General features: G+C 36.2%; 1 protein-coding gene across 3 annotated transcripts in view; it reads right to left on the minus strand.

The window, feature by feature from the left end:
- MINDY4 (MINDY lysine 48 deubiquitinase 4) overlaps positions 1-17,081 on the minus strand; it is an 83,779-nt gene that overhangs the window by 4,670 nt on the left and 62,028 nt on the right. The window contains exons 16-18 of one of the 3 annotated variants that reach the window (XR_011093633.1): positions 7,989-8,169; positions 7,534-7,595; positions 3,346-3,418 (exon numbers count right to left, since the gene is read on the minus strand). Coding sequence is in view for 2 of the 3 variants with exons in the window: in XM_068673314.1 (XP_068529415.1) it covers positions 3,346-3,418; positions 7,989-8,169 (254 nt within the window). In the remaining variant the exon portion in view is untranslated. Of the gene's footprint in view, positions 1-3,345; positions 3,419-7,533; positions 7,596-7,988; positions 8,170-10,783; positions 10,899-17,081 lie in introns of those variants that run through there. The other 2 variants (XM_068673314.1, XM_068673315.1) reach the window with 2 other exon arrangements.

The raw sequence follows: 17,081 nt of genomic DNA on the forward strand, positions 1-17,081 counted from the left end.
GGAAGTGCAATTGCCCGCTGTATTTTTCTGGTAATGCCACCAAATCATCCTTTATCTTTGTGTACAGTCTTTCCAAGGCAACACCTTCCATCTCACCAGAATGATTAAAGTTTTGAGAGGGATTTGCAGGGGCCAAATGATGTTGAATGCAACCTGCTGTGAGGACACACTGCACTCTGTGAAAATATTAACAAGTGCTGATACCATTTTTGCTGTTACGGCTTAAGATATTGCTCATCTCTATGCAGTGAAGAACTGGACATTTTTAAAATAGGCTTTCAATAAGGAGTTTAAACAGCAAAACATATTCTGAAGCAGGACTCAAGGTAACTTTCATTACAAGCCTTATCTTCTGTATTTATTTTCCAACTATTTTTCTTGGGCTGTTTGTGAACTGAAAAGCAGCCCTTGCCAGTTTGCTCAGTCCTTTTGGAGAGGACTTTGAAACTTTTTCATCTATTGAATCTGCACAACAAAAGGTGTCAAATAATGCTCATTCACAGGTGCTGAACAAGTCATTTCTTTATAGACTGAAACAAAATGAACCAGACAATGCAGTGCCATCATTTCCCCAAACTGTCCTGCTAGAATGTAATTCAAATGGAACCCACATTCTAGCTGCTGATTCAATTATAATTTATCAAATTAGCAATGTGAAAACAACACTAATTTGGTTTGACTACAACCTCATCCAAGGGTCATGGAAGATAACGGGAATACATCCATTGAATGTTAAGAGGAACTGGTTCAAACCCTGAACAATGCTCAGCCTGGAATAACATTCAGAGAATATCTCCTGTACTAATCATTTGGCACCGTTTTAGAGTATACCAGTCATTTATGGTGAAATACTCATGCTCTCTTCTTCTCTATCAAATTTCTACCAAATGTCTCACTTTGAAGGAATACAAATCAACTATGTGTACCACAAAAGAAAGCTGTCACGAGAGGGTTAACAAAATGCATTGCTGGATTTGGATTATAATATCAGATCAAAGTTTTATTCCCCTCAGGCAGAGCTAACAGATGTTATTTCCGCCAGTGCAGACAGCCGCTGAGGATCGTGACTGTGATATAAGAGTATTCAGGGGAGAACGGAATCAGACATCTGCATGGCATCTCCCAAACAACCCAGGGATGCACATTCCAGACATCTCTTGGTCAGAATCTGTCTACTTCCACAGATGTCTAGGGATGAAAACCACAATAAAAGTTTATTTAATAGCACTGACTCTTTAGCTGCAAGCCTGCAGGTTGAAGCAATATCTGTTGGTGACTATTTGTTTTAGCCATGTGAAGTGTTACCTGCTTTAAACTCAAATCTCTCTTTTCCAACATTGTGTATAATAGGTAATAAAAATATGAGCCTCCTCCTTCTGTAGAAGCAAAACAATTCTTCTCCTCTGATAATAATCATAATGAAAAAAAATAAATATAGAAACAATCTTTTAAATATACAGTTCTTCCATTGGGAGAGGATAAGAGAACAAAGAGCTGACAGGTGTTAGGCATATAAATCAATGCACTACAGGATGGTGGTGTTCAGGTATGGGGTAAACAAGTGGTAAAACTTTTTATGGATTGAAATAGAACTAATTGGTGAAAGAAAAATCCCAATCAAAATTTGGAAACAATGTTTAATTCCAGTTCTGATTGTACAGACTGTGAAATTCTCCATGCTGTCTGAGAAATTATCCTACATTTTTTTGATGAGATAGGTTTAAAAATGAGCTTCATTATGAATGCTTAGCCAAAAGTAATAATGTCTTTGTTTGTTTTGCTTGCTTTAATGAAAATATTTTATTGTTATTTTCCATAGTTGTATGATAGAAAATATTGCTTTTCTCTCTGTCAGTTTGGTAAAATGTTGGTTAGTTTGATTTGTTTTTACTTTTCCTTATATATTGTTTCATAGTTGAAAGAAAAGTTCTTAAAACAAAAAGATAAAATATAACATGAAAAACAAAAAGCAAGTGGAGAATACTGAAAACAGGGAGACAGACTGATCGGGGTAAATCAGGCAGTCCTAGGAACGGTACAAACAAAATTAGCTGACACTGGAATTTCCTGATAATTTACTTCTCTAACAGATTAGAGCACGGAATTTAAAATAAACAAATATCACCATTACCAAAACTGTGTGCAACTTTGATGCAATGCCAGGAATGTTCTAAGTGTAACTTTAAATAGTTGAATGCATTATTCACCCCAAAGCATCAGCTATGCATTATCTTTGTAGTAATGCTTGTGTTTCACCTTGTGTCTGAGAGCAATCTATCAATTCAATCTATGTGTATGGAGCCTGAACTAATGTCACCGCTGTCATGTCACAGGATACCTTTTCTACTTTTCTGTAAGTTTATAATGGCAGCTCTCCATGAACATGCTGTTTGGCAGTCACTGTCCTTATTTGTTTCGCTCTTTTTGTTTGATTGATTCTTCTTGTTGTAGTTTTTTGTTTGTTTGTTGGTTTTTTATATGTATTATTATTAACAGAAAAATGTGCCAGAGAGAGGAGAGAAATTACTAGAGAAATATGAAGCTGCTTGGCTTTTACGAGAATTAACAATGAGGCTTTTACTTCTTGCTCCAAAGACACTCACATAACAGCTTTCAAAGTCCTGCTGGTGGAAGTTGATATAAAGCTGGTACAGTGAAAGTTCGCTATTTTGCTTCATTTCTTATCTCAGTAAACTGAAAATGTTCTTTAGTATGACTTAGACAAATTCTTTAAAAATCCATCATTTAATGTCATACAGACCTTAAAATGGTCATGAAATTCCTAACATGACAGTAACTGGCCTCGTATTTAAAAAGAAAATATAACCTAAGAACCATCAAGAATGACTTGAAAAGCACTCCAATTTGTGATTTTGAGAAAGTCTGCCATGGACAAATGGACAGTTTGAGAGAACTAAGACCATTACGCACAGCTTCATGAATCAAAAATGTACAAATGCCCCAGTGCAATTATATTTTTCAGAAAAGACTGATGAAGATGGAAGATATTTTCTCCTTTTCTCATTATACCTCTACAATAGGAACCAATCACTTTTAGGAAATCAAATTTTGATCTATTGACATCAAGTTGAGCTCTTAAACTACCTTCGGTTCAGTCATTACTTGGAGATGAAATGAAAGTTCCTCTAACAGCCAAATGAATGTCTTAGACAGTTTGATGTTAACTGCAATAACATGCAAAAAAAGTGATATTTTCTGATTTTTAACCAGTAACTTCACAAGATTGACTGCTGTAATATTTCCTTTTAACCACACACCATCCTTACATATATTATTTATATCAATGAGTGAAAATATCTATGAAAAAATGTAGTTTTCACTTACTTTGTTCTAATGCAGTGCTCAAGTGGAGGAGTAAGATCATTTTCTTTATCTTCAGTGAACATCTGAGTTGTGTCTGCAGAGACATAGCATACATGATTAGTGACTGGAGTACAAGTCTATTTATTTCTGCACTGCAGTGGCTTCTAGGAAGTCCACCCATGGATGTAACAGCACAGACTTTTAGCTCATGGTCTATTGCCTGTTCATGTGATGGTGGCCTAAAGGCTGAAAGGGGGTGACTGAATGCAAACTTGCTGTTGGGAATGGTCCCCAGATTTTGCCCAGTGCTTGTTGGTTTGGGCCAGAAACTTGTCCAGAACTGTGCTGACTACTTAATGGTAAGGATAATCATGGGACAGTGTTCAGACCCATGATCTGACCCCAGTTAGTTTATCAATATAGAGATGGTCTCAGGGAAAACACGGACTAGAAGATGAAAGAATATGCTGTAGGAGAGAGCTGTCATTACAATTTGATTTTGCAGTCAAAGCCACAATTACTAAGAAAGCAGTTTTCTTTAACGAAATACTAAAGACAGCAGATGTCCTTCACTTGAATAAGAAATCCTGAGTTAGGTTAAGATTTCTTCACCCTTGAAAGGAAGACTGTTCCTTGACTGTTGAAAATGTGAGAAAAGACTATGGACTACCGTATCCTGGGCTGCATCAAAAGTAGCATGGGCAGAAGGGTGAGGCAGGTAATTCTGCCCCTATGTTCTCGTGAAATCTTGCCTGGAGCACTGTGTTCAGATCTGGGGTCCCCAACATAAGAAAGACAAGGACTTGTTGGAGTAAGTCCAGAGGAGTGCCATGAGGCTGGAGCATCTCTGCTATGGAGACAGGCTGAGGGAGTTGGAGTCATTCAGCCTGGAGAAGAGAAGGCTCCAAGGAGACCTTACAGTGGCTTGCCAGGGCCTAAAGTTGGCTGCTGGAAAGCTGGGGAGGGACTTAGTATGGGGGTTTAGTGATAAGACAAGAGCGAGAATGGCCTTAAACTGAAAGAAGCTATATTTAGATTAAATATAAGGATGTCATTCTTCACTCAGAGGGTGGTGAAGCCCTGGAACATAATGCCCAGAGGAATTATGGCTGCCCCATCCCTGGAGGTGTTCAAGGCCAGGCTGAATGGGGCTTTGGGTGGCCTGATGTGGTGGGAGGTATCCCTGACCATGGCAGGGGGTTGGGACTGGATGGACTTTAAGGTCCCGTCCAACCCAAACCATTCTCTGATTCTGTGAAGACAGTGTTGTGTTGGATATAAGAGAACTACCACAGGTTCTGAGCATTCCTTTGGGATGGAGGGCAATTGCAGTGTTCCGGGGAAAACAGAGAGGTCAGTGTCTCAGACACAGGATCTGTCAACAGTGAAAGTAGCTGCTGAATTTCCCAGGGAGAAAACATCCTGTGACTAGCTTGGATGTCAGTCTACTCAGCTGTTTCCTGTTTTGTAGTAAAACATTTTAAACTAGCAGCAGACTAGTGTTTTTTTTTTCCCTTCTCTATCTGTCATCCAGTCCATGGGAAGGTTGTGAGCATCTAGCAATGCCAAGGCCGGGTACAGGATATGCATCTGATTAAGAGAGACTGATGTAGACAGAATGCTCTTATATTCTCTTATATTCACTTCTGCCAGTGTCAGATATTTCTAGCTTTTACATGTCAGGGAGAGTACCTGACTATCTCTTGTCTGATGATCTGGTTGAAGGGCTGAAAATGGTGGCTATGGTTCTGGAAGAATCTGAAGAAATCCAGTTATATTTTTCTTAGCAATTATTCAGTTGCATTTTGAAAATACCTTCGAAAGTACAGTGAGTTCAAAGTATGCTCCAATGAGACAGAAGAAGATTTATTAAAGCAGATTGTACAAAAATTCATTGTATCTTCACTTGGAGACAACATAATGTAAATGTTAACATAGGTAGGCATTAACTGTATATATTAGAAAAGAGTACTATTTCTCTAAGCAGAGTATACAAACATGCTATGTGACCTGTAACAAACATCCCAGAATCTCTACTGAGTCCTTAAACACAAAAGCACATGAGCAAAATGAAGAAAGTGATTAATTTAGATACACTGGCTAGTTTTCCTTCTCTGCCTATTAGAAATTTCTACCAAAAGGGAAAGAAGGACTGATGATCTTTTATTTAGGACAGCATGTTGCACTCACCAGCAGATGTTGCCTATTTTAGAATAGAACATCACATTTCTTGACTATGTTTTGGCAAATGGTTATGAGTACAAGAAATGGGACAACGTCTCAATCCCACATAGTTTTGATGATGACTTAATACAAAGCAGCAATTGCTATTACCTACAAAAATCTAACTCTGCTCTTACCTTGTTTTTGCTTTTACTCGCCTAGTGTAATTTCTTCAAGATTTCTTGAAACGTTACCTTGATTGTAGTCTTCATAATTCTAAACAATATCTGCACTTTGAGGAGTTCCCCTTTTTGTCAGTGAAAAGCAAATGACCTTGCTAACCAGCACCAGTGGTTGTGTATCAGCCAGGACTTCATACTACCCCTCTGCCTGATTATCTTAGCTTCCATGATGGAAATACCAGTCATACTTGGCATTGTGGTATTTCTATCTGATACTGTATGCACAGTTTAGATTTATGACCAATGGCACCTTTAAGATGTAAAGTAATCTCAGTTTTTCTCCAGACCTAACAAGGGATTACTGTACAATAATCAAGAAGTAAGCAAGAAATAAGAAAGCGTTTCCCTGGAATGAAGAAATTGTTTGCATTTTACAGCCTTTTGCAGAATGTCATAGATAACAAAAGATTTACCAGGACACATCCCTGGAAGAGGCTTTAGCCACAACAAAAAAATAGCTACCTCTCAATGCAAGTTTAATCTTTGAGAAAAAATACACAGTTAAGCCACAACAGGTTGAATAATGAATAGAAAAATATATACAAACTCTAAGCACTTTCTCATCCAGGGATCACAGAATGATGGGTACAACTGGATTACAGAAATATCCCTGATTTATTAATTAGCAAAAGACATAAAAGAACCACAGGTTATACAATGCAACAGAATATAACGATTGTGTCTCAGTCTCTCCAGTCCTATGGAGAACTATATCATCTATGTCACTTGCAAAGAATCCCCTTACCTCAGGGGAAGAGTCCCTCTTTACTTAGTCATGAGTACGTGGCAATTCTCTTGAATCATCAGACACTAGTAAGACTACAGACACCTCCAAAGCACAAAAGTTCTAACAAGATCATTTTTCTCATAATGACAATATATAATTGCCAAATAAATCATGTAAAAAGTTCACCTTAATAGGCATGCTTCAAAAAAACTATGAGTCTATGAAAAAAGTGGTGGGTTTTTGGTAATTATTATTGTTTTGATTGTACTGTGTTCCTATTTACAATATATTGTCTCCAAGTGAAGATATAGTGATTTTTTATTATTATTATTTTTTGTACAATCTGTTTTAATAAATCTTGTATCTGGAACACACTGTGTGGGAACCAGTTGGCAACTATATTTTGTGGAGGTTGAACAATTTCTTGAGATAATATATAATGTGATCACTGCCATAGAATGTCATGGAATTTAATTAAAATAAGAGGATAAATAATAGGGAGAAAGACTATTACATTCATTACTAAATCTTGTGAGATGGCAAAAGGCCTCCAACACTCACATCACACTAGCAGCTTTGCCACATGGCCTTAATTAGAACATACAACACCCATGTATAATTCATCCTGTCCAAGAATCAGAATGTAGACGCAAACAAGGAACACCAACAGCTTATTTTTAAAGGGAGGACTACAATAGCATGGCTCCTCAAGATGGAGAAGGAATTCCATTAGATTGTATAAATATATTAGAGGAAAGAAAACAAAAGATAAGGAGGATATTATTACCAAATATGAATTTAGTGGTCAAGAATATCTTAATATGGAAACGAGTAGGAGCTTCTAAGATTCAGAATACTGCTTGTCCAATTGTCTTCCAGTTCAAGAAACATTTCTGTAAAAGGAGCCCCATAATTTGACATGGTTTCCTGAAAGAATGAGCTTAACAAGTCAGATCTGTCACATGCTTGTGTTCCTAGGTATGCTTACAGGCAGGTAAGAGATTAGTCTTTGTTGGCAAATTACTGCCATCTTCTGAAGCAACTTGGTTTGGGGGCAAGGATTTCATGCTTCCTCACCTTCTCTGCTCACTTTACCACATGCATGTAAGGCTCAGGATCAGGAGACTTGTACTTGCTACCTGTAGAAGATATGTGATTCGCTGTGGAAATGTGAGAGAGAATGGGAGTAGTTAAATATGGTTTATAGCTTTGGAAGTATGAACAGGTCAGATCACAATCTGCTCCTTGGAAACCAGTGTCACTGAAAGATTTAGTAATCTGTATCAGTGAGAATATGCTCACTTTTAACCCTTTCAAGAGCTTGTTCTCAAAATTACATTGTGAACTCTAATTTCAAATTAGTCATCAAAAATAATTATACAAAGTAGAAAGCAGGCCCACAAATAATATTTTTAATGCCTGAGACCATCATAAATTTGCTCAACTTTGTTTGTACTACTGGATTCTTCTTTTTAATGTGATATTGTTGCCACCATCAGAGGTGAAATGTGGAGTTACTGTGTTGTACATACCAACTGTTAACCGTATTTCCTCTTCCTGGTTGGCCAAGCCATCATAATAATATAGATCAAATCTCCGTTCTGTTTTCCAGTCACTTAGTAAATCCTTTTCCAAACAAAAAAGCACACTGAAGTGGCTTTCACTGCACACCAACCAAATTGGATATTTAGGGGTCTTCAAGTAACAACCAACCTAAATAAAAAATAAATAAAAATAAAAAAGGAACAAAGCATTGGAAAAACTTGGGAGTAAAAATAAATAAATAAATAAATAATGTGAAAGACAGGAGCTGTATTCTTCCCTTAACTACAGTCTGCAAATGTTAAAGAAGCTTCTTTATATATGACTAATGAAGTAGATCAGGATAGCACTGGTTGAACATTTAAACATTTGAACATTTAAAGCAAGAATCTGGCCTTGAGTTATAGGCAAGTGATGAAATCCAGTTTGCTTACTGCAAACAAAATCACGTCCCATATGCTCAGCACCATAAGAAATCCTGTCCTCTGGAACAGCTATAAACCCATAAAAAAATTGAGTCAGCACTAGTACACAGGAACACCTTTATGGAACAGTACCTGGAAGCCAGGAGAAAGACTTCCCAGGATCGCAGATGACATGAGATACCCATGTGTGGGCAAATAAACCGGGCCCAAAATCTTTTATTGGATTAAAAATATAAAACATTCCCTTCATTTTAGCACCCTCTTCTAACTTCACAGTCCAGATATGTAAAATATTTTCCACTACTAGAAGAAAACAATAATAAAAGCAATAACTTGTTTTGATTTGTTATTCTTGACAAAAATTAAAAATTCTCAGGTGAAGAAAAATTGAAGTCTTTTTCAAAAGATGACTTTGCTGAGCCTCTTACTTCCTTTTGAAAGTTTGAAAGTATATTTAGTTATAGATATCCTAAATATTTTGTATATAAATAATATTCATACTAATTACTGACATGAAATATTTAGTCTACCCATTATTTAAAATGTGGGCTACTATAGCAGTTCTTTGGATTAGTGAGTAGTTTTAGATATACTTTTACCTATATATGTATCCATTCACAAGTTCTATCATTTTTTTTTTTTGTGTTATTTCACCCCATAGTCTTTAAGGTCAGTTCCAGCAAAGAATTGAGGGTAATTTTATGCTTACTTACGCTCATGTCTATTATTTTTCATGGTATTTATGTTTTAAGGCAGATGTATATATACTTGATTACCTAGAGGTGTGTATCTATGGCTTTGAAACTTAACCTATGTAGATTTAAAATGAATCATGGAAGTTTCTGCATTACCTAAGGTGAGTGAGTAACTTGTAGTATTTTCTACACCTCACACTAACGTATTCACAGATAGCTACCATCCTCCTGTTGCATGCTGCTGCTTAAGAGTATAGCATCATTTGATGATTTTAACCCCTTCAGTAGTAAATAATATAGTGAAAAATAGTAACTAGATTATTTAATGAAGCAAAGAAACCCTATTTATCACAGCTGGGATTTTAATATTCAGTTACAATTGATATTTGCTATCAGCTACATGCCTGTCATTGAAAGTTACATTCTAAGTTCCAAAGAGTTTTTTTTTTTAATCACTGTTTTTATTTGTTTTTATCTTTGATAAATTTTTCAGGAAAACTAAAAAATAAAATATACCTTTTTGCTTTCAGTGGATTGTTTCTAACTGCAGCTCTGCCTAGCATTCTTACAGTGGACAGAATCACTGCTGCACTTACTGGATACTGTGCATAACCATCTTTATTTTATCCCCAGTTTTATCTATTGTTTTCTAAGCAGCTGTGGCACTTCTGGTAAACTTAGCAATCTGCAAAGCAAGGAATGACAGGCAAATGTGCAAAGATACACACTCAAAAATGAAAGATCAGTTTCTGTCTCCATGATACAGGCATTTGGTTCAAGAAAACTGCTGGTCCAGAGGTTCAGGAAGTTTCATAGAAGTTTGCATGGTAACATGGAAAGTGATATAATCTACAGAAATTCTCTCTGCTTATTGATGCCTTTACATTTACTTCTATGGGATTTAAATCATGGTTCAACAAATGCATTATGTGCTAGTGGGGATTCGTACATGTTTTCTAGATACAGATTCATCGATATGGCTTCTATAGTACAGCACCTCAGTTCTTCACCTTGAGCACACTGGTTCAAATGTCATGAAAGATATTGCTAAAAAGCAGAAGCCAATATATATGCTGTTGTAATTAAAAGTCTAAACAGTATTGTAAGTGATAAGGAACATACATTTGTTATTATTAACAATTCAGATATACATTCTAAATCTTGTATGAGTACAAAAACAATTATCTTCCCAAATGAGAGTTTCTTCTGATGTTAGATAACAAGTCTCTAGCTACTTAAGTAACTGTTCCCTGACTCATTACTTTGCTATTATCTATTTAAAACAGGCTTTTATACAACAGTTTTGTGTTTTTTTGTTTTTTTTTTAAATGTAAATTCTTGGCTTTAAAGTACTGATTATTTTTTTTACAGGCTTTCAAAAATACTCATAACAGGAGTTATCAAGTAAGCAAGTACACAGATGCAACAAAAGACAGCAAATTAGAGGGCAGTGGATGAAAAGATTCCATTTCACAAACATGCATATTTTAGTATGCTGACAAATCACAGCCAAAAGGGAACAGTCAGTCTTCTCTTTAAAATGTTTTCTTCCCATATATAACTGCTAAAGTAACTTCTAAGCTTCATCAAACAACATTTGACAAAACAAGATTAGAGAGATACAGAACTGTTTCAAAGCGCACATTTACTCCAGTTCTTACTCACATGAACAATCCCATTGAAGTCAGGACAAATTGTTCTGATGAGTAAGGTCTACGGGAACATTTTCCAAATATGTACAGTTTTCAATTACAATGCTTGAAGAAGGTGAGGGAGTAAACTTTAAGACAATAAGGAGAACATAAAAACATTGGAGGTCAAATCCTCATCTCCCATAAGAAATAAGTATTTGTTTTAGTTACATCAGCTTTACTAGATGAGGATCAGCTGCTGCTTTTAACATCAAATTGTTTCCCAGGTGTTGCTTGGTCCCTCCAGATATGCATTTCACCAAACCCCCTAGCCACTTTATTTTACTGTAATTACCTTCTAGGGGCCTCTGGATCTCAAGATACCTGAGGCTATTCCTACTCCAGCAGAGAAAACAGGCTCAGGATTTGTTCACCAGGTTTAAGGTCAAGTGATATGGAATGATGGACTGTATTGCTAATATTTTCTTCCCTGCTCCAAACAGGTTACTTTTTCTAGACCTCCTCAACATCCTTGTCCAAACCATGTCCAGGTTTCTTTCTTCAAAACATAACAAAATATGATAAAGAACCATGCTACTGAACAATTTAACTTTCAGAAAATAAAGACAATCACAGGTCAGTTCTGAGACCCATGCCTTGGCTTTGGTTAGTTTTGTGTACAGACATGGCCTCCAAAAAATCCCAAATGTTAGTGCTGTGGTCCACCCACCAGCTGATTGTTCCAGAGTCTCTTTCTAATTTTCCTTCCACTTTAACTATCGAGAAAATTTCATTCTACAACATTTTTTTCAGACAAGTTTCTTCACGTGCATTAGTGTGCTAGGTAAACTGTGAGACTTCTTTAATGACCAAATAGTCCACTGTAAAGTCTAATTATTCAGCAGCCCAAATCCAAGAGATCCCTCCTTCATATACATTTAATCCATTCTATTATTGCTTATCATCTTATGACATCCATCTGTCACGAAGAAACAAGCACACAAGTCTAATCACTAACAGCATTCATCATGTGTTCAGTTTACACTGTCTTTAAGCATTCCCCTGCCCTTCCATCCTTCTCTGTACAATATGCGCCAGGTCTTCTGCAGCTTTTATTTGGTCTTTTGGCAACTACCAATATCTGCTATGAGTTCCCCATTATAGAAGTTCTTCATTGTTTCAGTTAAACAACTTAAATAATTAGGTTGCATATTTCTCAGGATCTTACAGCCCTACTTTAGCCTGTGCCTGTGAGAACTGATAATGGAGGGCATCTATGTTTCTGATGTTACACACTGCAAAAACACCCCATTGTGCGAGACTCAAGACCAGGATCCAGTCACCCTACAACCAGGACAACACTCTAAGTCAATGGAACCTAACAAAGTTGACAGAAGAAGACTGAGACCTTCACTGAGGCTTCTGAAAAGCCCACTGTTGATAGCGGGCTAGCAGATGTAACTATGATATGCACACCTGTCAAACATGCTGCAAAAGGAGATGCCCACAATTCCTTAGGTCCAGTCACTCACAAGGTCTTTACAGCTTCTGATGTCTCACACAAGATTTTTCATAATACATGTATATTAAAATCATGCAGAAATATCCAATCTTCTTCCCCAACGTTTATGTTGCCACTGGGACCTGTAGACCTCTAAATAACCTGACCAGATAGTTGCCAGACAAAGAACTAGAAAGAGAAGTTTGCTTTGTAATAAAGAATGCATGGTTTGTGTTCAATCTAAGGCAGTATATACATGTATATACAGAGATCAAAGCATAGCAATAAGAAATACACACAAAAAAAGTAAACAAGCAATCAAAACAACAGCAAAACAGAACAAAACAATCAAACAAAAAAGCAGGAAGGAGTGGATGACATGACAAGCAAAAACTGCAAGATGTAAGAAATAAGGGTCAACATATGGTGGACTAGCCTGAACCCTGACAAAAGAAAAAACAAGTGGTTTCACATCACAATTAAGAATTTATAAAGAGTGAAAAACAAGGATACGTGAGAGAAGAAAGAAAAAAAAAAAAAAAGAAAAAGAAAAAGAAAAACAAAAAAAAGAGAAAAAAAAATCTTCTGGCCTAACAACCTCAAGAAATGATGGAACTCAAAAAGCAAAAAAAAAAAAAACCAAAAAAAAAAAAAAAACACAAACAAACAAAAGCCACAAAGATCTGAGAAACAACCCATGGACTTTGACCATGGGATCAATCTCATTTAAATGTGTATCTGGTTAATGAGATGATATGCAAATAGTGATCTTTCTAGTTTGCTGAACATAAAAAGAATCCTATTATTTTTGCTTTTGCAGTATCATAAAGCATTAAAATAATAATAATACTTCACTATTCGATGTTGATTTTCATGAATGCTTATTACTCTTTTTCAGGCAAAAATAAGGTAAGTGAGGAAAGAATGAGTTAGGTGACTTTTCATGCTGCATGTTTCCAATTCATATAGAGAGTTCACTAACACTAATTGCCTCCCTTACAAATCTCATAAGAATGCTCATAAATTTCACAGACACAATTCTCATCTTCGGAAAACGTCAACCTTTCTAAAGCAAGAACCTTCAAAGGGCCCAATTTCAATGGTACAGGTGATCTCTTTCCACATCTGACTTCGGTGTGTACTTGCACAGTGCTAAAACTAAATCTACAGAAAAAAATATTTATTACTGAAGAATTATTTCAATAATGATTCCATTATGATTGTACAGTATTTTACCATTCAGATTTTATTTGCTAATTGAAGTAGGATATCTTTTCCAATGAGTAAACCAAATGAAGCAAACAAACAGCCCATTGTTTGTTCTGACAACTTTTTTTTTTTTCCTCAATTGCAATGACCTTTACTGCCTTGAATCAATATTAAACAATGTTCCAACAATTTTAAGACTGAAGTGTTAATGATGTAAAAACAGATACCCTCATAATAATGTTTGGGTGATAAAGAACACCACAGACTCAGTTCACCTATTCCACCAGCATTAATAAAACAGCATGTCAACCACATTACTATTAAATTTGCATTTATATTTGCATTGCTGTTATATACAATAATATTTTGCATGTTATTAAGGGACATTGTGAAGTTAAAGTTACTTCCATGAATATGTACTTGATTTCCATCAGATTAAGATATACCCAAATAATGTTCACAACTTCTGATATTCAGAGTATGCACAACTTAATCACTATGCCCAGTCAGGCAGAAATTAAAGCTGTTTTTAGCCAGATATTTATAAACAGTAGTAGGAAACACTATTGCTACATGAGAATCCTATATAATTTCTCTGCAGCTTTGAATACTTTTTGTTGTTGAAAAGGAAGTCTATCTGATGATGAGTTGGAGGGAAAAAGTACAAAATTAATGTAGAAGAACAGAAAGAGATGCGGGTTCATTCCCAGAACTACCAAAACAAAGACTCCAGGAAAGCATTGTTTTTTGACTAAGGTCCATAAAAGAACATAGCAGTTGTGGCAAAGCATAAAGATCTCAAGGTGCCAACTAGTCTCCAGATCTTTTCTTCATCCTTGCCCCATTCTGCTGATTTTCTTGTATGTCCCATTAAGAGAAGAAATGTTGAGAGTGATTCAACCCTTCTTTTAGACTTCAGGACTTTGCTATTCCTTCAGTCCATGTGGAGGTGTTTATAGTTCATTTCAATAAAACTACAACAACAAGTTTCAGGCCACTTATCTCCACCATTTATTTGTAGGCCCTCTAACTTAGGTTGGCCCCTATGCTTTGGCTCTCTGTAAAATCAAACAAGGAAGGGATGGGTATTACCAGAGATGAAGACACCCCTCTTCATCATCTATAAAAGGATTTGGCTGGACTTCTTTCCTAAGCATTTTCAGCCTATGAATCCAGACCCAAATATGAGTACTTAAAATCTAAAGGGATATGCGGACAATATTTAATTTGCCATTTTCTGTTTTGTCTGTTTGCAAAGAATAAAAAATTCTTTTAAACATGTGAGGTTTATTATTCTTATTGTCTTATATAAAAATGCTGTGATTAGATTTTATTTGGAAGAATGTTGACAAGAAATCAATGCCAATATTTCAGCAACAGTGACCCTGAGAAAAAAGAAAATGGCCAGGAGGAGCACAATAGGACCTCATTAAACAAAATTTCATTTACAAGATAGAAAAGGAGATTTAAAAAACAGGAATGAAGAACAAAGTTTTGAAATGCCCAATGTCTTTTCAGCTTTGTTTCAGTCAAACTTGTACATATCATGTGTGTAGCACCCGGTAGCACTCACAGAAACATAAGAAGTGTTTGAAGAAGTGTTTGGACAATGCTCTAAGACATATGATCTGATTTTATTGGGTTGGGGACCCAGGACTTGGACTCGATGATCCTTGTGGATCCCTTCCAACTTGGATATTCTACGATTCTATGAAATATCCTACATGAATAGCAGGGTCATTTGCAGAAATAAGGCATCTACGAGGCACAATCTTTACTGCCTACCCATTACTGAAAAGTAATTGGAAAATAAAACTAACCATCAGTTTCCATTTTGCAAACACATATTTTTGTTGATGGTTTCTTAAACAAGATGTTTAAAAACCCTCTTTCTAACCCTCTCCCTCCACAGCACCACCAAAGACCTGGCTTTAAGCCAGTCCAACTGACTGAGAAAGGCGCCAGTTTAGCAGACGTATTTCCCAGTGCAGAAGGTTATAGGAAGGATGTTCCACAGGGCAAATAAACAGGTGAGGTTCCACAAGACAGAGCATGTGTGCTGAATTTAATAATTCAAGTAGGTCTTGTTATAGCACAGACTGTGCTGGTTTCATCAAAGGGCCTGAAGATAATATGTCCCATCTGTGGAATTTTAATGAATAAATTCTGTTCATTTATGCTTCCTTCTCTTTTTGAAAAGACATAGGAAAAATGTGTATGTAACTTCTTTGTCAACACTGATTTCTCTTCATTTTCAGAAATGCAAAAACTAAAAAGCAACGGTCTCTTTTGAAATGCCGACAGCTGACACAGAGACTTGGATGCTGACAAGAATCAGGGTTGTGTGAGTTTGGGAGGTCAGCTGGTAGATAGGTGGCTTAAATAATACAGCAGGACTGTCTACAAGCAGGAGGGAATCAGTGAAGACTAAGAAATCGAGTCCCCTTTCAAAAGAGATGAGTAGCCATGAATACTTCCATTATATTTTCGTACAACAATACATATTTAAAGTGCTTTCAAAAAGCATTTCAGAAGTAGAGCTAAATTCATCAACCAGTATTGTATAAACTACAAAATCAGAGATTCAGAGCACCTGTACTCTAGGTTAACCACTACTAGCTTGTTGGATGACCTTCAGAAAAGCACTTTGCATTTTGCTCATCTGTCAGCCACCCTCTAAAATGGTAATGCAAAGCACGGATTTATTCATAAGGATTGGTACATAAATGCTAAATGTTATTATTAATACTAGTATCTTTTAAATTCTTCCTTTGAGAATGCACAGTTTTTCTCTTTTGTCACTGTTAGTCTGTTAAACCACCTGATATAAACACAAGGAACTTCTGTTTTCATCTGTTTCTACTTTTAGGTTCACAATAACTTTTGAAAATAACATTTCATCGTCCTAAGTTTTTTGACCTGCAATTTTAACGCGTCATTTAGGCCAAAGACTCTGACCGAAAAGAAGGGACTTTCTCTTAAGACTGCTATAATTGGTCCCATCCACTTCTGTGCCTAAACCCTTTCTCTGAGGTCTCATCCCTGCTGCAGAAACCACACAGCTTCTCTGAGACTACTACTGAAATGCTGCATGCTGCCAGCCAGAAAACAGAGGGAAACTTGCACCAATTTTATGTGGGTTGAGCAAGTTTTGGAAATGTTTCATCACTTTAAACTGCATTAAGTAAATCCCAGGAAACCCAAAATCTTAATTTAGTCCTCTTGGTTAAATGTGTAGGATCAGATGGAACTAATATAGCTTGAATATGGGCTTGGCACAGACAGAAGAAATCCAAAGATGTACAACTTGCGTATGGAAAAGTAACAGCACTGGACCTTTAATTTTTTGCCTGAAAATGTGGAAATTCACAATGAAACTAGATGTTTGCATATGAATTACATTGAATGAATCCATCTGTCACTTTCAAAAAAAAAAAAAGGCAACAATTACCTTGCAAAAACTATACTGAGTATGATGATATGTTAGGACTAAGAGTGATGATTAGACTTTAACAATTTTAGACAAATTACTTGAAGCACACATTTTTCCAATCAGTAAAGATAACACATTCAGCATGATCCACTCAAAGAAATTATTGGATCAGCAACAGAGGGATTCTTC

Source organism: Anas acuta, chromosome 2 (genome assembly GCF_963932015.1).
Source record: "Anas acuta chromosome 2, bAnaAcu1.1, whole genome shotgun sequence".
In the NCBI taxonomy this organism is placed as follows: domain Eukaryota; kingdom Metazoa; phylum Chordata; class Aves; order Anseriformes; family Anatidae; genus Anas; species Anas acuta.